General features: G+C 35.7%; 1 protein-coding gene across 1 annotated transcript in view; it reads right to left on the bottom strand.

Annotated features, from left to right (window-relative positions):
* The window catches only part of Cert1 (ceramide transporter 1), a 131,380-nt gene that overhangs the window by 59,269 nt on the left and 48,552 nt on the right, over positions 1–23,559 (bottom strand). The window contains 2 exon segments of the mRNA XM_063258366.1: positions 9,627–9,765; positions 10,521–10,628. Coding sequence (XP_063114436.1) covers positions 9,627–9,765; positions 10,521–10,628 — 247 coding nt within the window.

The raw sequence follows: 23,559 nt of genomic DNA, 5'->3' as shown, positions 1-23,559 counted from the left end.
TTCTGTCTTCAGAAGCTTATAATGTTAGCTTTTATTTCTACTAGAAAGTTATCTAAGCTCATCTAGGAATTCTCTTCGTACTCCTCAACAATATCCTGGTTCAGCATGATTGGGCTGAAAGTCATGATAAGTTACTCCCCTTCACTACAACCTTTGTCCTCAAAGACACATTTTTCAGTGGTAGGCTATCTTTTAATGCAACCTATTTTTATAGGCTTTTATAGGTTTTTGCTTTACTTCCTGACCCTATGCTTTCTGACACTGCTTCTGCTTCCATTAACATTTCTACTTGCCAAGACTCTTGGGTCTCCCATTTTTCTAACCATTTAGCCATTTTATTTTAAAAATCAAATTCCTTTTGCTCCTCATTCTTCCAAGTCTCCTTCAAGTCTTAAGACATGTGTCCTTCTGTCACATGATAATTTAACTGCTAAGACTTGAATTTTTTTGGAGGTGGGCATGGTGGCACATGTCTATAATGCCAGCACTTGGGAGGTAGAGGCAACAGGGCTCTGTGCCACCACTTTGCAGCCTGAGCTACAAAGTGAGTTCAAGGCTGGCCTGACCTGCTTAGTGAGACTTTTGAGATTCTGTCTCAAAAGTCACACCCCTCAATTTTACAGACACACCCCTCAATTTTAAAAAACACTAATACTAGCCTCATTATTTTCCACACAATGTGCCCAAAGGAATGTCTACTACTAAAACTCAATGTAGCTCCAAAAACTAGCTGTACAAACATTGCCACTTTGTTCTTCAACCATCTGTAAGAAAGGATTAACATGATACATATCTATATGATGAGCCTACTGTAAAATTATACATGATTAAAGGATTTAACATTATTATTCATGGAAAATACTCAAACACTATAAAAATTAATCATGGTGGCAGTCCCCATTAGTTTATATCCAATGTCCTCTCAAAGCTGCATGCACTGAAAGATGAGGTTTTTAGGAAGTGACTGGATCATGGGGGCATGATACTCCTCAGTGGCCTAATCCACGAATGAGTTTATGGCTACAAGTGATGTTGGGAGGTACAGCCTGGTCAGAGGACGTGGGTCAGTGCTGGTGTGGCCTGAAAGAGTCTATCTTTTTTCCTTCTTGATCATTCTTTTTGCTTTCTTCTGCCTTGCCATGACCAATTTTCCTTTGCTATGGCCTCCTGCCTTAAGATTCAGTCAACTATGGGCTGAAGTCTTTACAAAAAGTGAAAATAAAGTTTTCCTCCTTAAGTTGTGGTGTCAGTGTTGTATCTCAGAAACAAGACAACTAAGACAGCCCCAAACAAAGCTTCTCTTATTTTTACCATTCCAATCTGTTGCAATCTTTTACAATGCTTAATCTTTTAAAAACATTTCAATTCATGTCCTTACCTTAAAATAGCAAGTAATTTTTCAAATTACTAATATAAAAATAATTTTTAAATTAATCTCAACTGTTCTTGGGATCAGTATTCTTCACTGAGAAGCTTACCAGCACCAAACATAATTTTCCACAATTCCCACCTCCCTCAGTACTGGGGATTGAGCACAGGGCCTTCATATGGAGCTCCATCCTCAGCCCGTCTTTTACCTTTTATACTGAGACACGAAGTCTGCTCAATTGCTCAGGCTGGGATCAAATTTGTGATCTTTCTCCCTCAGCCTCCCAGAGTGCTGGGATTACAGGCATGTGCCACCATGTCTTATTTATTTTTAATGCCCAATACTCAGCAGGCAAAACTCATGAAAATAAAGTTATGGCTAACTGAGTGGCAACAAAGCACTCCTTATCCACTGCTAAGAAAACTTTAACATATTCTTAAGGATGTGTGACATCATTGTTTCAAACCATGTTCTAATACAAATTCTTTGCCTCAATCAGAATGACCTCCCTTACCAAGATTCAAATGTGTTCTGCTAAATCTCATCTTTGGAACTTAACATTCCTGTTTTCTTTTTGGCTACAACAACCCAAATTTAACCACATTAATAATAGCAGCTATTACTTATTAAGTTTTTGCTGTTAAACAGTGCTAACATGCACATTTTTATTTAACTGTCACAATCACATGCGCTGGACATAACATTAATTTTTACAGTTGAGAAAATAAAAGGTAAAAAAGTTAAGTAATTTATAGCAAGATACTAAATTAATTATAAATAAAAGAGCAAAATCAGAACATTAACTTGTGCTTGCCAGGTACTTGTACTGCTTGTACTGCTGACTTGTATGCCCTGCCCAGAATTTTTAACTTTCAATGTCGTATGTATGTCTTGTTTTTAAAATCTAACAATATATTTAGGTAAAATAGATAATTACTATGGTAACCACTAGAGTATCTAAACCTAAAGGACAAATTCATCTTACTAAAATATGTAGTTGTAGTGATGAAGGATCAGGTTGACTGCCTTATTACTAATTCCGCTAAAATATTTTATATGGAAACATTGAACATCTAAAATAAAAAAGTCAGGGTTATTTCAATAACCTAAGAAAGAATAGAAATTCCGAAATCCCTTTACATCATTAACTTAGTTTTGATAACTTACTGAAAGTATATCAATTGCTATTCTTAGGTCAGTAATTAAAGGTTCTTGCACTAGTATAAATTACTGTACGGTTATGTTGGTGGTCGTTATTTAATGTGGTGGAAGGCCAAAGCAGGACCGCCTACCACTTCCTGCTTCTTCCTCAGCCTTAATTGCAACTCCCCTTCCTGTTAGCCCATAAGAAAATTCCAATCAGCTCCTTGCACATCACCAATGCCTGATCTAAGCACTACCCCTACTCAAAGGTTACATATGTCCCATACCCCCCATATTTCAGTTGAAGAGACAGTGTGGCCACCATGGATTGTGTGCTCCTTTTCATGTCCTCATCTCAATAAACCTGTTGTTTTTGTACTTTTGCTTCTCTATTGCACTAGAACTCTTTCATAATGGTGTCGTGTGACTTGGATGGCAGAGTGTGTTAGCTCCTAAAAAATTCCTCCCAGTTGAAGCTCCCTTGCTTCTGAACCACCTTTTATTGCCTCCGTGGTGGTTTACTTGCCGCTGCTAATCCACATGGAACGGTGACCTTCCTCACTCATCACAGGTTAACTACCATCCGGGGTTTTCTGTTTCCCTTCCCAAAATTTGAAAGCTTGCGTCACAGAACCTGTATTTGCCATCCCTGGATAGAGACAGCAGTTTTCAGGCTCCTTAGGCTGCACTGCCTGAGGCAAAACTGTTATTTTTGTTCCCAGGGACCCCGCCTTTCACTCTTCAGTGGAGGTAGAGGAGAATAGTGTTGGAACTTTCTGTGTCACACTTTCAAAACTGATGACAACCTCTTTTGATAAGTGTGACCCAGGACATCTTCCACGTTCCTTGAGGAGAGCTAAAGCTCATGTCCTGAGGCGAAGTTGTTCTCTCAGCTCACTTATAATTCGGTCATGGGGACCACTTCCTGTCCCCCGAAAAACACACCTCTGGAGTGCCTGGTTCATCACCTTGGTGCTCTTGGCCTCAAAGTGGCTATAAAAACCAAAAAGTGGATATTTTATCTATTCTTTTCTTACAATGGCGGCAAGATGGCAGAAACCCTTCATTTTAGACCTTTTTCACTTTAAGGACACGTCCTTCTCTCACTCTGTCTTCTATAATGGCGCAAATACTTCTGGCTCACTCTGTTCCACCGGGATCTCTCCCATCCTTCCCACCAGACCCCTTAGATGATACATCTCCTGTTTTTATAGCTCCTCCCCTGTATCTCCAAGACCAAATCCCACAGGTATCTCAGCCAGAGGTTTCTGTGGTCCCATGTGCCAATCTCTCCCCCTTCCTCATATCCAGTGGCCTCTAATCTTTCCCTTAGTTTCTCTCCCCAGTCTCCAATTTCTCAATCCCCTCCACCTGAGCCATCTATTCCATGGATGGTTCTCTGTCTCCTACCCCTGCGTCACCATTTTCCCTACCAGCCCACTATACTTGGTCTCATGCGTTCCAGCATTCCAGCAAGTCACATGGTTCTTACCAACCATTTTGCTGCAGCGCGTGTGGAGGACAGCTCGTGTGGAGGACATCTTGCAGCCCTCCTCCATGCAACCGTGTGCTGCCACCTTGTGAAGGATGCACAGGGTCAATGGTCACCCTCTTGCAGTCTCCCATCATAGGACCAGCAGCAGCCATCTAGAGGCTGGTCCCAAAAACCTTGTTCATATTCAAGTTCATATTCATGTTCCTTTTTACATCTCTGACCTATCTCAGAGTAGCTATAAATTAGGTTGCTTTTCTGCTATTCTTATTTCAAGAGATCTCTATTAATCTACAAAAAGCTTCACACTAGTCTATTTATTATAGTTCAAATTGGCCAAATATATTTGAGTGTACTCTGATTTTGTAACATGTTTGTCAGTCTATATATCTGTTGTCCGTTTGTCCAGTCTGTTTATACTGTACACTGTCTGTCCACATTTGTCCATTTGCCTGCTCTGTAAACAGCTGTTCCTTTTTATTTGAGCTCAACAATCTTTTTTCCTCTTATTACATTTTCAGACCATTTAATCAAGGTTTATTTGGGTTATAGATTTAAAAAACATGCTTCCACCTAGGTTGCCAGCTGATCAAAATGATGCCAGAGTTGGTTAAACAAAATCCCTTGGGATGAGGAGACACTGGACAAGACTTCAACTGATGAATAAGAAAGTGGCCACCTGCTAACTTTAACCAGCTCTTGTTCATTAATCGGAGGCCCCAATAATCTTGATAACCTTATAGGAGACACCTCAACTAAAATTCATATGACTAAGACAATTCATTGTTGCTGATCTGATGGTATACTCATGCCTTCAGATATAAAATTGGAATTGTTTATGATGACAAGTGTTTCCTTTCAGGTACAGACGTCTGCCTTTTTCTTGTGCTCCAGCCAGGAAATTCAGGTCAGACCCACACACGAGATCACCAGTCAAATAAGAATTTTTAAACAAAAATTTATATATGTTGTACTGAGAGATGCTTATATAGAGAGCAGTCCAAATAATGTCACAAATTTCTTCAGTGCTTAAATGTTAAAACACTCATGGTTAATAGAATACAGTAGTTCCATTCAATGTTCTATGTTAAGCTTACTGCCTCTACTGCACTGTACTGTTATCAATCTTCTGGATGTTCAACAACTAAAATTAAGAGATAATTATAAATTCCTTTTGGATTCCTTTTGCTGGAATCCACCAGATCTTTTCCGGAAAAAGGTTATATGAATAATACTGGGGCCATATTTAACTATACTCAAGTGGCATTAAATGACACCATAGCAGATCTCTCTCCTAAATAAAAAGGTAAAATTAATATAACAGGCCATCCTCCAGAAATCAGATGGCATTAGACATTCTAACAGCACAGGAGGTACTTATCAGTCTCCACCTATTATCCTTTATGGCAGTTTGAGTTAATTCTTCAGAGAAAAATGCTACAGGCAGCTAAGCCAGTTAAAAACGTTATGGGCAGTCAGACAGGGTTAGGGCCTCAAAATAGCCAGCACGGAGAACCAGATGTCTTGTTACTGTGGAGAAGTACAGATAGCTTCAACTGTGGGGCAGATCCCAAAAGGCTAAACTTGGCCCTCAAACCCCACAGGGTGATCTTCTTAATAAGGGTTTTCATGTTTTCAACAACAGAGATAAAAATCAAAAGGAAAAATAACAATCTGATCTTTTAGCAGTGACACCTGGGCTCTGAGACAGATAAACGGACACCAGGTGGAGCTGCCCAAGCCCCTCCCAGACCATGCTTCAAGTGCAACAAAGGAGGACACTGGGCAAGAGAGTGCCCCAACCCTGGCATTCCTCTGGGGCCTTGCCCCTATTGCAATCTCAAGGGCCACTGATAGAGTGACTGGCCTAGCCACCAGTGGGTAAGCCATCGTACTATTCCTTACCCTCATAGGAGATCTGATCACCACCAGACTCATCACTGACTGATCTACTTGGACTTGCCGCTCAAGACTGATGGCGCTCAGGTTCCACAGCCCTCCATTAAGGTATCCTTCTCAGAGCCCCAAGTCCCACTGGAGGTCTCAGGTAAGACATTCTCTATACTTGTGGACATAGAGGCCATGTATAGTGTTCTTCCTGAGTTTTCAGGCTGTTATATTACGTCTAAGTCTAAGTCTCTACGGTGGGTGCTGATGGCCAACCTACGCAGCCTTTGCAGACAGGGTCTATTCCATGCAGATTCCAGACTCTCTTTGTTACCCTAACAATTCCAACATGTCCCACACCTCTTTTAGGCAGGGATCTTCTTCAAAAGCTTAACTTCTCCTTTACCTTCTCCTTCCCCACAGCTCTCTGTCTTCCAGCACCCTCACAGTGCACTGCAAAACTAAGCCCGCCCCTCCCTTCTTCTCTGGTGGATCCCATAGTTTGAGATACCTTTAATCTCACCCATGCTAACCCATGCCATGCCTATTTTAACTTACCTTAGGGATCCATCAATTTTCCTTGCATTTCCCAATATCCTATAGGTCCCAAACATTTACAGAGATTTAAACCTATAATCAGGCATCTTTTAGACAATGGTTTTCTTAAACCTGCCCATTCACCGTATAATACTCCTGTTCTCCCAGTATTCAAGCCTGATGAGTCTTATCGTCTAATGCAGGACCTTGGTGTAATCAGTAATGCCATTATCCCAATGCACTCAGTGGTGCCAAACCTTTATACCATGCTTTCTCATCTCCCTCCCTCCATCACTCACTTTACAGTCACAGATCTTAAAAACACCTTTTTTTATTCCTTTGTGTTTATTCAGACTGACCCAAACACTCTGAGGTCTCAACAACTTATATCTGTCATCTCTATAGTAAAACCTCTCTTCAGGGACACATATCACCCCCTTCCTTTCCTATTCATCAGTCTCGCAGACAACCCCTGGTCAGGACTGATAGGTAGATTTTACACAGACACACCCTTTTTCAGGACTGACAGATTTTACATAAATGTGCCGCCACAAATTTCTCAAGTATCTTCTCACCTTTGTTTGTACTTTTTCAGGATGGATAAAAGCCTTTCCCACAACCAGGGAGACTGCTGATGTACTTACTGAAGTCCTGTTACAGGAAATCATCCCAAAGACTATAACCAAGGTTGAGCGGCCCCTACCTGGTCTTCTTGGCAACCCCAATAGTGGTCAAAGTTGCTGGACTGCCATTCTGGTTGCACATCACTCAAGTTAAATGGTGCCCTCCCAACTCTGATCTAACCATCCTGAGTGGTCATCTCATTTCCTATCTCCCACCCATCTCCTTCTCACCAAGCCCCCACAGCCACATTTTTCAGGTGAGGTCATATTTTGTTATCCTATTTGGTTCCTAATCCCTTGCATTCTATTAGTTAATTTTTCACTGTAACTATCTTAGTTCTCTCTGCCCTCAGCTGTTTAGTTAAACAGGAGATCCCTGTGAGTCTAGGCCTTATCTACCTGATAGTAACACAGCCAGGGCCCTTCCCACACCTACTTTGGAATTTCCCAAATATGAGTCAATCACCAAGCCTTATATCTCTCATGCTTCTTATTTTTTCCACCTCAACTCCTGGACCAGAGGCAAGCCCTACCTGCCTACACTTTTAACTTTTACCCTTTCAGATGGGGGGAATAATTAACTCTCATAACTTCACTCCTCCTACCCCCACACTTTTCTTTTAGATTCTGCCTCACCGTGGTCCTGATGGAATGGCATATTTAAATCCTTCTACCTCTCCTGGGTCCTTAAATATGATAGTGGCCTACCTCCTCATAGCACGTTGTCTCTTTGTTTTTCCAGTCTAGGATATGAGCATCCACCAATGATTAATTCCTTGTCCTGCTGAAACACCTGGTACCAACTTCTACATAGGTACCAACCATCATCCTGTCAACCTTCCTGAACCCCTGCTGAAAGGGCACCCCCCCCTTCAGCAGGAAGTAGTAAGAGAGAGACTTCGCCCTTTTCCTAACAATACAAAGATGGGAATGAAAGGTTCTTGCCCTAGTATAAATTACTTTGTGGTTATGGAGGTGGTCTAATGTGGCAGAAGGCCGAAGTGGGAACACCTACCACTTCCTGCTTCTTCCTCAGCCTTAATTGCAACTCCCTTTCCTGTTTGCCCATAAACACATATACAGATATACGGTGATGACAGCATCTATGAGCCAGAGAGAGGCTTGGAAGAAATCAAACCTTCTAGTACTTTGAGTTTGGAACTGCGAGAAGACTAACCTGTAATTTAAGTCATTCAGTCTTGTCTACATTTCTGCCATTTATTCAAACATACAACAGAAAGAATTCAGAATACTATTTAAAATTACTCTGCCAATTTCCTACTCATTCCAACCTCTATTTCTTGTACTATAACTTTTGTCCTTCAAATATTATAACACTATTGGCACAGATCATTTAAAGATAAACAAAATCCATTTTCATATGCCTCATGGTTTAAAGGGCTAATTTTCAAGCAAAAGAAAGGTAACATAAATTGATAAAAAAAAAAGGTCCACTTTTTAATATATTGAGAGATAAGTAGAAGTTCAGTCGGATTTTTAATTTTATTATAGATATATATTTCTGTCTTTTATTTATTTATTTATTTTTGTGGCAGGGTTTTATCATGCAGCTTAGGGTGGCCTTGAACTCACTAGTTAGCCCAGGCTGGCCTCAAATTTTCCTAGCAATTCTGCCGCCTCAGTGTCTCGAGTGCTGCAAATAAAGGCGTGTGCTACCATACCCAGCTCAGCTGGATTTATTTTTAAAGAAAACTATCAAACATTAAAAAAACAAAAACAACATAAAAACAATAGGGTGAGGGCCAGTGGCACAGCACCTGCCTAGCATGCACGAGTTCATGAGTTCTATTCCTGGTACCAAAAACAAAACAAAACAAAAAATACACCAATAGGGTACCTAAAGGGAGCCTAGAGATTCTAAAGATAAGAAGACAAAGCTGAAAATCCAAAGAGACAAAGGCAAACAGAGTTCACAGAGAGCATTTCATTACTCGTTTCATTCTCCATGAAAAAAAGAGTGAGAAGTGTGGGGATGGGGTAGAGACAGACAGAGGGACAGAGATAGGCAGGCAGGCAAAGACAGTAAAAGAAAAAAAGAAGAAAGAATAGTGAGAGAAAGGAGGAAAGAGGAAGAAAGACATTTGTGAACTAATTCTAAATCTGGTGAAATGAATATATGCTGTCTTCTCTGAGACTCATCAAAGGACAGATTTATTAGATACAATAATGTGAGATGCTTCACATTATCAAGATATCAACTACCATTTTGCCAGGGTGGTGCTGGGGTGTGTATAGGGGACTAAACTCACAACTTCGTACTTGCCAGACAGGCACTTGTGCCACTGAGCTAAATCCCAGCCCAGATATCATTTTTTAACAGAATAAAAAGTGTTATTGAGAATTCTCAATGGCATCTGGCACAGATGATCAGAAATGAAACAGTATGTATTATTAAAACAATGAAGTTACATGGACTCCCAAATCTGTTGTACTGGGAGTTTAAGCAAAGTGACTACAATTAAGTGTTATTACTTAAAGACATTATCCATTAAGATCAAGAAGCTTTAAATCCATTCTTTCTCCAAGTAAAAATAGTGGTAATAGCCTAATTAACCTTTATCCCTTTGCAGTTCATCTTTGGAGACAGTATCAGCACAGACATCAAAGTACTTCTGGAGAGTATCAACTTGTCTACACAGGATGTCTCTAAAGGTTTCCATTTCAGCCAATTTCTCACGTAAACTGTGGCCTTTCTGCAAAACACAAAACAAGAGGATATAATTCATGTGAAACAAAATTGTACTTTATTTAATCTTATGATATTTTACCTCCTTTCAAGGTCTGTACCTCATCACTCAGGGAATTGGGTAAAGAGACAAGTTCAAGTTAATAGTCTTAGACATAGGCTGAAAAACAACAAAACGACTTGTCTAATAGCTTGATAGCTATGAACTCATGGGAAATAAGAGAAATAATTCCTGAAAATTTACTAAAACAATATTTTTTATTTTCAAATTAGACACTGGAAGGAGAAACTGCTTTTGAAATGGTAGATGTATAAGGGTATACTTTCATGTTACTGCTAAATATCATCTAGAGAACCTTCAGAAGGTGTATCTGATCATATAAAAGTTTCTGCCATTCACTGAATCTGAGTTATTTTCCGATTCTTTTAGTAAAACACAAGTGATTCTCTTATGCAAAAACACATATGAACTTTACCCTGTGCAGAGGGATTGTTTATAATCTGTTTTAATCAGTTTTGGATAAATAAATTCATTTCAGTAGTCAGATTATCCTTTAAGTTATATTTAATTTCGATTTTATTAATGAGTAAGATAAATTCTGTTTTACCTTAATATGAGGCATGATTTTACTCCTGAAAGTTATTCTATTAACAAATTCAAGTAAGTTAGACTATATAAAAATTCCTTCAAAACTCAAGTAAGTTCTGCTCAGTCTCCAAAACTAAACTCAAATTATGTTGCAAGCATTCATAATCACAAACCTTGAATGAAGAGGTGGATGTTGCAGAATAGCCACTTGCTCCAGACACCAGTGACACCATTGAGCCATGTCGTCGCAAGCTGGATTCAGATCCATATCCTGATTCAGTCTAAAAAGAAAATAAGCTACATTTTAAATTTCATTTAAATTTAAGTGAAAACATTTAAGAGAAAAAAAAAATAAAGTTATTATAACAATAATCAGCAGTTTGGGTTCACACAAGAAACACAACAGTAACTCATCCAAGCATATGCTTTTTGATTCCTAATGGTCCTTTAATTTAGATATTTATCGAATACCTACATGTGCTAGACTAGTAGGCTACAGGAGTCTTTAGTAATAGGAAAACTATCTTAAGTGGTACTTTAGTAATAGGAAAACTACCTGAACTGATAGAAACTAGAGCAGTTATTACCAAAGGCTGGGGGAGGAAGAATAGAGATTCAGTATTTACGGGGTGGAAAAGAGTTTCAGTGGGAAAGGATGAAAAAGTTCTGATTATGGATGCTAACAACTGAACAGTGTTAAAATATTTAATGCCACAGAATATACATTTCAACATTTTACCAATATGACTATATTGATAAATTTCAATTATGTAAGTAATACTAGAATTTTTAAAAAATGGGTAGGACAAGGCAAAAAATAACATAAAGAAAAATTCCAGGATTAGTTCTTTATAATGAATCACTTATTGTGATACAACTAATACATCACTGTTCCATGAAGCTTTTCCTATTATAACAGGTAGTCTGTCACTGTATTTTTCTTCTACCAGTTTTATTTGTTTGTTTTTTGTTAGTCCATGTTTGCAATAAATAATGATTACATTCTTCATAGGGAATTGGTAAATGTACATGACTCATCTCAATTTTTTTCTTCATCCCTTTCCCCTCCCTCTAATCACAATGATACAAATTCCCACTGAATTACAAGATAGTTTGTATTCTATAATTATACTTGATTTAGATCTTTCTGGAAGCTGAATGCTATATTTTTCACGTCTGCAGTCATCCTGACAGTTTATGGGACAAAGTTATCTCACATGGAAGAAATCTGGAACTCTGGGGTATCTGGGTACAGATGCAGCACTGATAATACAGTTCTTTTACTTCAGTTTAATGGAACTGATACTTTTCCAAGCATCAATTTTATATTTGTTTCTTTAATACAAAGTACCAGTAATATGGACAAAAAAATTTGAATAAAAATAATTTTGAAGTACCTTAAACTAAGTTATTTTTAATCTTCACTTTTTAAAAACAAAGTTAATCAAATGCTTCTGTGGATTTGATATAACATCATGTTTCTGACCGTTTTAAATAGGTATTTATATTTAATAGCTTTTAATCATTTGACTGGAGTCAAAGCTTCTCAAACATTAAATTTTCTTTTAAAAATATTAGAAAACAAACAAAGGAATAAGAGATTTATTATGTATAATTTTAAATAATATCTAGTTATTTTTCGTATCACATCAATAGAATGAAACAAAACTTCACAATAAAATAATAGGAGAGTAACAATATACTGTGGATAGTTATCTTCAAAGTAGTTACTCATCGAGAAGATATGGGCATAGAAAATTCTCCAAACCATGTCATTAGCACAAACTTTTTTTCAAGGAACTAAGAGAAACTGGTAGCATATCTATCTTATATATTTTTTTTTTTTTGTTTTCTCCTTTCTTTTTTCCCCTCACTCTAGTTCCTCTTCCCTTTTGAACAATTTCTTCACATTTCATTACTATTATCTATTGTGTACATTTTGTTCCTTATTTACACTTTTAGTTTCTCACACTGGGGGGTAATATAATACTTACACATGGATATCACATCAAAAGAAACAACTAGAAATTGCTTTTAAGTTGCTTTATTCTCAGTATTAAAATTAGGAATCATTAAAATTATACATGATACATTACAGAAAATATTTATGTCTTCCGTACTTTAACTCCTAAAATTCAATTAACTGTTTGTCTACTATGACATTATTCCAACAGGAAAATATTCTTTTAGACACAATAAACATTAAGCTTCCATGCTGATTTAATTAGTAGTCAATAGAACTGTTGACTTGCTTTACACAAATGATATTAACATTCAAAACATTTTTAGTATAGTAACAACACATTCATCTTAAATTTGATATTGTTTGGATCTCAGGACTTCTGAATGGTGTCAAAAAATTAGCAATTTTTTTTTTTTTTTTTTGTACTGGGGATCGAACTCATGACCGCCTGCTTGCAAGGCAGGTGCTTATGCCGCTGAGCTAAATCCCCAGCCCAATTAGCAATTTTTTAAGGAAGAAAGGAATGCTAAAAAGAAACTGAGGACACATTATCTTTTAAAAATAGCTACAAGCAACAAAGTTTATAATCAATACCAAGAGGGAAAAAAAGATGTCTCATTAACTAAGACTGGTTTTTTTAAAAAAAAAAAATCAAACTGCTAAATTTTTTAATTCATTTAAAGAGCAGAAGAACTAATGCTACCTAAACTTAAAAAACTAAGGTAACATTCCAGAATTCTTGTTTCACGTTGTAGTATTTTTCCAAGATCAATTGTGTAATTTACCTTTGTATGGAAATTTTTTTTCAGGGGCTGAGGATATAGCTCAGTGGCAGAGTGCTTACCTATCATGCACGAAGCCCAGAGTCCAATCCCTAGCACCACAAACATAAAACACAAAAAACCATAATTGTCTTCTAGTAATCTCTCATTTGTATTTTTTAACCAGCAAAGAAATATTAAGTACTACCCATATCATGCTAAGTACTAGTAAATGGCTTAGCTCTCTAAGAACTTATAGTAACCTATATATTTTCAGCTTCCTACACTAACATTCCACTGGCTAAAATCCACCTGCATCCTTTCCCCCTCAACTTGTAATATATAAATTTAGATTATCTGGAAACCCCTAAACAGAAAATGGGTTCTCCAAGGATCTCAGTATAGTAAGTCACAGATCTACCAACAAGTTCTATTTGGGGGAACATTCATAAAGTTGGATTCGTTCATAATCCAACCAAGTCAGTCTTATGCTACATGTGCGAAGATGGGGCTTGTAGTACCGTAACACAGATGTTATGCCCCTCCTACCAGGCCATTACAAGACAAAATGCACCAGAATCCCTTGTGGGTTTTTTTCACGATTTTTATTTTTATTAATATGTTAGTAGTGCATGACATTATTGTGGGGAGTTGGTATGTTTATATAACACATCTTCATTCTTTTTACATCCCCTTCCTAGCTCCCCTTGATCCTCTTCACATTTCCAAACACTGTATCTTGTGTTTCCTATTATCTGTTTTATTTGCGCTTCAAATTATGTATGCTTTGGGTTTCACATACAAGAGAAAAAGAATCATGTGAAATTTAAACTTGTGTGTCTGACTGTTTCATTTTAACCTTGTGGTCTCAAGGTGCATCTATTTTCCTATAAATGACTCAATGTTATCCTTCCTGATGGTAGAGCAGAACTTCGTGATGTGTAAATGTCACAGAATCCTTTACATGGGCTGCCTTTCTCTGTTACCTCATAATATTAAGAGGCCATGGTCACCATAAAGTTGGTTCTGCCAATACTAAGTATTAAGAACTAGAAACCATGAATCTCCAAAAGTATTAAGAATCAGAATGATAGAATCATTTGAATGAAAAAGCAAAACAAAATGTTATGGGGAAAAGAATAAAAATCACTAGTAGCAGTAAGTAATGTGTCAAGAAATGAGAAATTAATGCCCTGAAGGTACAAGCTGACAGTCTCAAACCTTTGGCAAACTTTTCCCTAATTTCTACCATCAACAAGAAGACAGATTTGGGAAGGAAAAGAAAGGATAAAAGAAAAAAAAGAAGGAAAACAGGAGGCAGAAAAAGAGTCTTAGGAATAGCTTCTTCAAACTTATAGCACATACCAGTCACAAAATAAAACTGTGACTGAAAAGTGCTTGCTAGGTCCTACACTTAAAATGACTCTAGTTCTTTCTTCCTATCTCTTCTGACAATAATGCTAACTTTGTAAGGCTAACATTTGTATGGGTTGCAACTGTTATATGGATTTAGTAACATTTCCTATTAGATTCAAATACAAAGAATTTCAGATTAAGTATCTCAAATATCTATGAGATTTTTATTGCTAGACAGAACTTAATCTGAATCAATTTACATACAACTCCTTACAATTTAAACTTCGTATTTTATATTAAAAAGAATATTTTCCAGAGAAATATTCAAATCCAACAATTTGTAACTTAAATACAAGAGTTTCCCTCTTCATTTCCTAGCTCCTGTCAGTCTCAAATATAATAAGTCAAAATTATTACTATTTGTTAAGGGTCAAAATAAAAACATTGAAAGCTTTACTGAAGATTTCACTATAGAACTTCTTACATGCTTCTCTAGTTATTCAAATTCTACCCTTTTAAACCAACAGACATTATAAAACAAATACTGACTGAGAGAACTCAACAAGAAGCCAAATAGCCAGCCTTTTTGGTAAGCTGCGCAAGCCGAATTGAGTTCCAGGAAGACAAAAGTCGAACAGTGCTTCCCATAAGCCTACTGCTGCATGAGCTGAGAATCAATACACATGCACATACACAAGCACACACATATACACATACCCATAAGCAACTGATGAGTTTGGAGGACAGGCTGATAGCAACTAAGGTACATAAAGCAACTAAATGCTTGAACTGTCTGATTGATTTTGCAGACCTGAGGTCAGCAGTGTAAGCATCTTTTGGGAGAATGGCAGTATGCAATATAATAAATGTGGGGGATTTCCCTTTGTCTTGTCTTTGTAACCCAATATTGTTCTTACTGGTTTGCTTTGTTCTGACTGTTTCGCTTGATTCAATATTCTGTTTTGATTGGTTTTATTCTGTTTTGTGTTTGGATTGATTTTGCAATACCTGATGGAATGGAACTATTATGAAGATAACAATATATATTATGGTAGTTATTTTTGTTTTCCTAATACCTTGCTTTGAAGTTCTGTACCAATTTTGCTTTGTTTTGATTGGATGTTTTGTTGGATGTACTATTTTTAAAATAAAGAATAAAATATTACTACAGCCACTTATGCAATAGATTAAACAATGAATAAGTGAATATTTATTGTGAATGGCTTCGTTTAACTGTATAACTCTTAACAAGTTTCATTTAAATTAATTTGATGATAAATTACAGAAATCATTTCAAGGAAAAAGAAACACATCATGAATCCCAATTCCATTCTCATTTATGTAAATAAAGAAGATTCATCATTGTACTTCAGTAGCTGTAACATAATTTGAGATTTTAATAAAAATGACATCACAAAATAAAAATTAGAAGTCTCATATTAAAGGAATAATAGTTTAAACCGATTGCCCTTCTTATACATATGACAGCAAGAATTTGTTTTGGACTTCTCTTAATACAGTAATACAGATGTTCTTAAAAACTATAAGGCGCTATGGAAATAGACCTATTAATCTGTAGAATGGATTATTTGATCAATAAATTATAAAATACTGTAACATGCTTTCAAAATCTCACTGATATAAATTGGGGGCTAACCGTTTGAAAGCATGCTGTTTTTTTCTTAATTTTCCTATGTCTTCTACAAGAAGCAAGCTGAGCTGAGCGTGGGGGAATCCTGGAATCCCACCATACTGGGATGGTGAGGCAGGATCTTCAAGTTCTAGCCTAGCTTGGAAATTTTAGTAAGACCTTGTTTCAAAATAAATAAAAAATGGGCTGAGGAAGGTCCTGAATGAAGGCCCTAGGTTCAACCCTAAGACTGAAAAAAGAAGAGGAGGAAGGAAGAAGAGCAAAGGAAGGAAAAAAAGAGAGAAAGAGAAAAGGAAGAAGGAAGTTAATTGAACTTATTCACAACTTTTAATCACTGATACAGTATTTTGAAAACACAATAAAATTAATAATCTGGAACTCAAATATAGTCACCATAGGAATATTTTTCATTTTCAAAATATCTGTTTAAACAGTCACCAAATTGTTTAGCAAAAATATTTTGTAGGGTTGGGGATATAGCTCAGCAACACAAGGGCCAGCCTGGCAAGTATGAAGTTGTGAGTTTGATACTCAGTACAAAAAAAAAAAAAAAAGAAAGAGAAAATGAAAAGGGAAAAAATTATTTTGCAAATTTGCCACAGTAAGTAGTATTTCTGAACGTGTTTTGCATAAACACAAAATGTCATTTTGGTTCAACAAAACACTGACAACATGCTACATGGAACAAAGTTTCATTTTAAATACTACAGTAGTAAGTCTACACCTTCACTAAAATATCACTTTCCATTTTAAAAAATGAAGGAACAAAGGGAGAGAGAGAGAGAGGGACGGGGAGAGGGGAGACAGAAGGGAGGGGAGGGAAGAAAAGGCTCTTTTGGCCAGTAGAGGGTGTCACAGTATTTCAAATGGTAGACTTGAAAAACTAGTAAGGGTTACTGTTGGTCAAAGTACACCTTTAGACTATTTCCTGTATATATTATTCTGTGTACCTTGACTTTTTTTACTAATATGACTTGTCTCTCTTAGTTACGCCTTCACAGTCCACTCCTTTGAGAGGCTGTAGGCCTGATCAGTCCCTGATACCTACCAACAATGTAGAAGGGCTCATTTCCCCGGTGTGCTTCCAAGTATTTATAGTTGTTTTTGAGTCCTAGATATCACTCTAAATGGAGAAAGTTGGAATACTTGTGTTTTGATTTACATTTTTCTAATGACCAAAGATGCTGAGCAATTTTCATGTACTTATTGGACATTTTGTACCTTGACTTTTAAGAACATATGAAAATATTATAAATTAAGTCACACTGTTCAAAGTTAAGAATTAATAAAGTAGAAGAAATTCCTAAAACTAATTCAAAAAGAAAACTTCTTTAAAGTCACAGCAGAGTCTCATAGCTCAATCATATAAAAGACACATGTATCATTTTGCATTCTGTTCATTAAGCCTTCTGAATAGTAACATAAGCATTTCCATGTCACTGACTTCATCTTGTCTCCTAAGTATACAGACTTTCTATATGACTGAAAAATGCTCTTTCAACTAGGATAACATTAATGCAGAGGACAATCATTTACTTCACCATGTATTTTTCCACTGCAATGCTATCTTTTATCTTTAAACATAAAACAAACCAAGAATACTTATCAGGCAACAAAGACAATATAATATATAAACAACGTACTTTTTAGGTTACAAGAGTTAAACCACACAAAAGGAGTGGTTTAATGTACTTTGATTTTTTTTTCCAAAGAAACATTTTTTCCCAGCTAATGTCCAATACACTTGGCAAGTAAAATCAGAAAACAGTTCCCATTGCTATCAATCTGCGTAAGCCATACCACCCACCACTGCTTTTCAACATTAAATACAGAAAAAAGCAGTATTCCATCTGTCCCTCTGATTGTCAGAAATCTTCCCATCTAAGTAAATAAAAATACATATACAATTTTAAGATATAATGCAAAAATGACTTTTGCAGCACATGTCTCATTTTCTTTAATATCTTCTATTATTATGGATTGGTTATTTAACTCCAGGAACAACTAGATTGTTTACCTTATATCTTTCATATATAAAAAAAATTACAAATTACCAAATGATAGAGAAATAAGCTGGAAATCTAGTAATGATCATCTAAACTGTTAGTGGCAAATATTTGTTGATTAAACACTATTAAAATATGCAAAGTGAGTAAATGCTACACAAAACTATAAAATATAATTCTATGATATTATACTTTGCATGTATACTTGTATCCTAATCCCATTTTTTGCAACACAAATCATTATGTAATTAGAACTGCCCTATTTATAGTAATCTGATATGAAAAGGCACATAGAAAAGGCTGAAAAAAAGAGGAAAAAAAGTCATGATAAGTCAAGGACACAGAAACTAAAGAGTAGCATGGGAAGGCAAAACTTATGAGTAAATACTACCATGAAAGAAAGACCAAGAGGTTAAAATTAACATTTATTAATTGTAGCAGAGAGTAACTATTAGCAGTAAAAGCACTCAAAAGTTAGGTTTACAGTTTCAGCTTGCTTCACAGCACATTCTAAACTTTCTTGGTTTGAAATACAGGTTGATCTCTACTCTCTATAATATATAAGACTGAATTGCCAGGTGTGATGGTGCACGACTGGAATCCCAGTGCTCAGGAGGCTGAGGCAGGAGGTTCACCATGGGTTCAAGACCATTCTGGGCTACATAAGTGAGTTTAAGGCCAGCCCACACTATAGTGGACTCTATCTCAACAAATGAATGAATAAATAAATAAATGGCTTAATCTAAAGGAATAAATGTATGACATCAACATTTTGGGGACTTTCAAATTTCCAACATTCATTTTAATAGGACCAGATGTCTTACTTAGTAAGTATTGTTGCCGAGTTGTTTTCTAATGTATTTGAAAATGTATGTCTCTCGGCAGTGTACAATATTATCTTTTGCTCCATATCCTCATTAACTTTTGGTATTAAGCTTTTTAAAAGTATTTTGGTGGGTGTATGGAGTATATATTGAGATTTAAATCCGTATTTCTGATACGATCAAGGGTACAAAGTAACTGTATGTTTATTATGAATTAAGTTTTCTACACCTTCTCTTAAAGTAGGGAGCACTGCCTATTCTGGCAACAACTAGATTTGCCATTCCCTCACAATGTGAAGCTGCTAAATGTAAAGAAGAAAATTAGATTTTGTCTTCTTTATCTATCACTGTATGATACAAATAGTAAATGCATAAGTGGCTTTAATACACTAATGAAATTACCTGCATCAAGTATACACTAAAAATTATAGTTTAAAAAGTTACATTTGTATTCTTAACATTTGCCAAGTAAACTAGATCAAAATACAAAGCTAAGTTTACATGGCAATAATTTATAACGCAGAAAAACATGAAGATTCCACAGTACTGCTTAAGAAATTTTCCAAAATTTGATTAAAACTGACACACAGACCATATGTCTGTATATAATTCATTTAAAAGCTTAATATTTAAGTGATAATAGGTAAATTCTGATACACAGCTACTTTAAAACACTTTCCTAAGCTTAATCCACATTTAAGATGAAAGAAAATCAAACTGTCAAGTAGAAACTGCTCCTAAAATTTAATTTAAAAAAAAAAAAAAAAGAACAGCAAAATCCAGATGATCCAGAGATCAGCATGAGGGAAAGATTTCATTATGGCAAAGAGCACAACAATTTTTTGTATTTGTTTATGGCAGTGTGGGGATTGAATATGGGGCTTAGTTAAGAACACTGAACCCGTTTTAAAAAGACCTTTAAAGTGAGTCTTGGAGTATTATTAGATGGTTCAACCACAGATATCTTCTGGTTAAAAAAACTGCTTTTTCCAAACCTCCTTCAAGTAATATGTATAAATTCTTTTAAAATGATTGTCTATATAAATTTCTTATATAGAAATCCCCAAATTCTTGAGGCTAAGAATATTTTTTTTCTTCTGAAGGTATAAGTGATGTTTCACACAAGAATAGGTCTTTACAAAGAGAAAAGAACAAATCCATAAATATTACATTATAAAGCAACTAACTGCCTATATACTATCACTACAGAAAATCAATTATTACTAAAATTTGTGATTTGGAATCTTTCTCCCAACTGTGTATTTATTTCTCTATAATTCCTCATATTTTGGATATGTCCTATGTGGACCATGATCACCAAAATCTTAATACCAGCTAAGGTTGCTCCCTTATGGAAATAAAGGGATGCTATAGTTACCATAAACTTTATCAAAGCCAAGAAACTTAAACCTTTTCAAATGCTTCTTACATCTGCTAGTACTAGGAAAGCCTGTCTGCTAGCTCATTTTTCTCTTTTTGGGGTATGTGTGAGGTGGGGAAGTATATGTCATAGTGAGCAGTAAGTTAAAACTATGTTTAGTCGGTATCACTGGAACTGTAATCACAAAAGATTGCAAGAATGACTTATGATTTTTAAAAATAATAGAATCAATAGATGATTCATTACATTTCTTTGATCAACTGGTTTTGCAAAAAAAAAAAAAAAAAAAAAAACCACTTAGTGGTCCTTTGATGATACATATAGACATATCCTTATTAGAAACATGTTAGTTTAATCCAAATAAAAAACAATCTTAACTATGTACTTACACATTTCAGTTTATAAAGAATTTTTACAAAATTTGAAACAGTATATAAGATGGTGAAGAGATTTTTAAAAAATCCATCTTTAAAAAACTACTCATGTAACACTACCCAAGGTATATGGAGAAATGGAGAATACTAAATGGACTTAACACAAAGTCATGATACTACACATTTCAAAATAAAATTACTGGTCTGGTATATATACTCCTATTTCTGTAAGTTAAATTGAAACATTTCCTTCATGTTTTAATTGGTCATTTATACTGCTACTTCTGAGAAGTATCTTTTCATTTTAGTTGCCCACTTTTTTAGGGTACTGGGAATCAAACTCAGACCTAACCAGGCAGGCACTGTAATCATGGAACTATATCCCTGGCCCTATGCTGCCCATTTTTTGATCTGAGTCTTTTATTATAGGGTCTAATTTTTCTGAATTCTTTATATATTCTTGATGCTAGTCATGTGAGGCATTACAGACAAAATTTTTTCCTGTTCTGTAGGCTATCTTTTCACTCTGATGGTTATTTCCCTTACTGTGTTTCAGCTTTTTAATTTGGTCTGATCCCATTTATCTTACTTTGCTGAAAAGTTTCATGTTATTATCTGTTACATTTTTCTTTGTAAGAATCTTTTTGGTCTATGTCTTCTACTCTACTTGAAGATGATAATATACAATTCATTATTTACTATTATTCTCATTATTTTGCTATGAAATCTTTTATTTTCTCATAAAATAATAAAAACAAACAATATTTAAGTTTAAGAATAACCTTGCGAGTACCTTTCTTCTACATGGGCTATTCTTTAATGTTGCACTAAAGTATTCAACTTTTAACATACTGAGAAAATCTAAATGATAGAACTGCCTCTTTAAGACTCTCTTCTTATAATATACAGGTTACTCTAGAATGAATACAGAGGAGGAAAACGATGGTGCTGGGTGGAGCAAAGAATACTGTTGCGTATCTACTGTTATACTAACATCAAGTGTGGAAAATAAGTCTTTAAGCAGCAAATTTCTCCCATAAAATCTGCTCTACAATATTGTGAGTTATTTCAATGGCAAATCTTAATGTGCTAAATGCTTTTAAGATTCCTACAAAGAAGTTAATTATAATATATTTGAGCTTAAAGGAGCATATGGTCTGAACTAAACACAGAACACAGAAAATCGGAGGACACTGAATTCAACAAGTTTGTAATTTAAGTCAACAAAACTTATTTCTCATAAATACATACTTGTAAGATGGCAGAAGTACTTGCTGGCCAAAAGTCTTGGGTCTCAGGTTGGAAAGACCTAAGGCCTCAATGCTGGCTCTTTCATAAACGAGTGTTTGACCTCAGATAAGTTACTCAGCCTCTCTGAGCCTCACTTACCTAACGTAGAAAAACAGGATGATAATGGCTAATCTCATAAGAATGTGTGAAATAAATTTTTTAGATCACTATATCTGGCATACATTAACCTTCAAAAATGTTAGCTATTTTCATCTTCATCACCACTATCATTAGCACTGCAGTCCTGTAAGACAGAAGACCTGTTCAGCATGAATACATATATGTGTGTCAGACAGCATGCCAACACGAACGCATAGAAGAACACATATGAACACAAAAGGTATTAATGTGAATGTAAGAGCTTCCTGGAAAAGGAGGACAAAAATGTTCAACTTCTTCTAGCTGTTCAAAATTATGAATACCCATCAGGGGCAGTCTAGCAAAACCACAATAAAAAAAAAGGGAATAAAGACTCATCACGGATATCAGAACTAAAAAACAGAAGATAGGCCTACTGTTCTAGGTGTCACATCCAATCATCCTAAGGGCAGGTAGTATACTGAAGAAGTAACTGCGAATGGAACTCTCTGAGCAGGAATTATGTGAATCCGGGTCAACTATGAAGTCCAATTCTTGTTTTACCATGACTGCATTATTTTGCTTACTCACTTGGGGGTTGGAACGCTGGTAACAAATACTGCATAGTATCATTATTTCTTCTTCTAATTTTTTTGGTACCAGCAATCAAACTCAGAATCTCACCCTTGCAGACAGGGACTGTGTTACTGAGCTGTATCTCCTGCCTCCTCTTATAATTTATCAAAGTGAGACAGCTAGTATGTAGTAGATTCAAATTCATGATTGTCAGACTCTGGAATCTAGTACTGAGATGCTAATCAATGAAACATATTCATGTTTTTGCAATCCACAAGCAGAAAGATGAGATCATATTTATATTGATATACATTTGATGGGAGAACTTAGATGATACACAGGAACTTTAAGCAATGAGCTTATGGGAACTACTTTCAAAAAATCATGGTTTAGGGGCTGGGGATTTAGCTCAGCGGCGTAAGCGCCTGCCTTGCAAGCAGGCAGTCGTGAGTTCGATCCCCAGTACCGATAAAAAGGAAAAAGACAAAAAAAAAAAAAAAAATCATGGTTTATAAAAAGTACTGTGAGAATAAAGAACACAAAATGAAATTTTAAAGTGCAATGAACTAATAGTATAGACTCATGCAAGGCACTTAATTTTAATCTAAATCTGCTTCAATTTCTGTAAAACAACACTCCTTACTTCTCAGGATGATACAGGAAAAATACAATACATGAAACATCATCATCATCATCATTGTGCCTTAAAAATTTAATACTGATTTTGAAGATCAAGATGACAATGCATGCTTAAATAAAAAACTTCTAGATTTGAGTTCCTTAATGGTAGTAAACAATGAATCATGAAATACTTATCTCCTCAGTCTATAGGGTGAAAGGGTTGAAACTGTTGATTATGTCTGCTAGTAGCATTTTAAATTTGCCTCTTTTGTATGCTGGTTGAATGATGGAAACAACTTACTTTTAGAATTTGCATTTGGCTTGAATATTC

This window comes from Cavia porcellus, unplaced genomic scaffold (genome assembly GCF_034190915.1).
Source record: "Cavia porcellus strain 051 isolate PalLab524CR breed Dunkin Hartley unplaced genomic scaffold, mCavPor4.1 scaffold_11, whole genome shotgun sequence".
Taxonomy (NCBI): domain Eukaryota; kingdom Metazoa; phylum Chordata; class Mammalia; order Rodentia; family Caviidae; genus Cavia; species Cavia porcellus.
The sequence above is the reverse complement of the archived record's forward strand: the minus strand, read 5'-3'. Positions and strand labels throughout refer to the sequence as shown.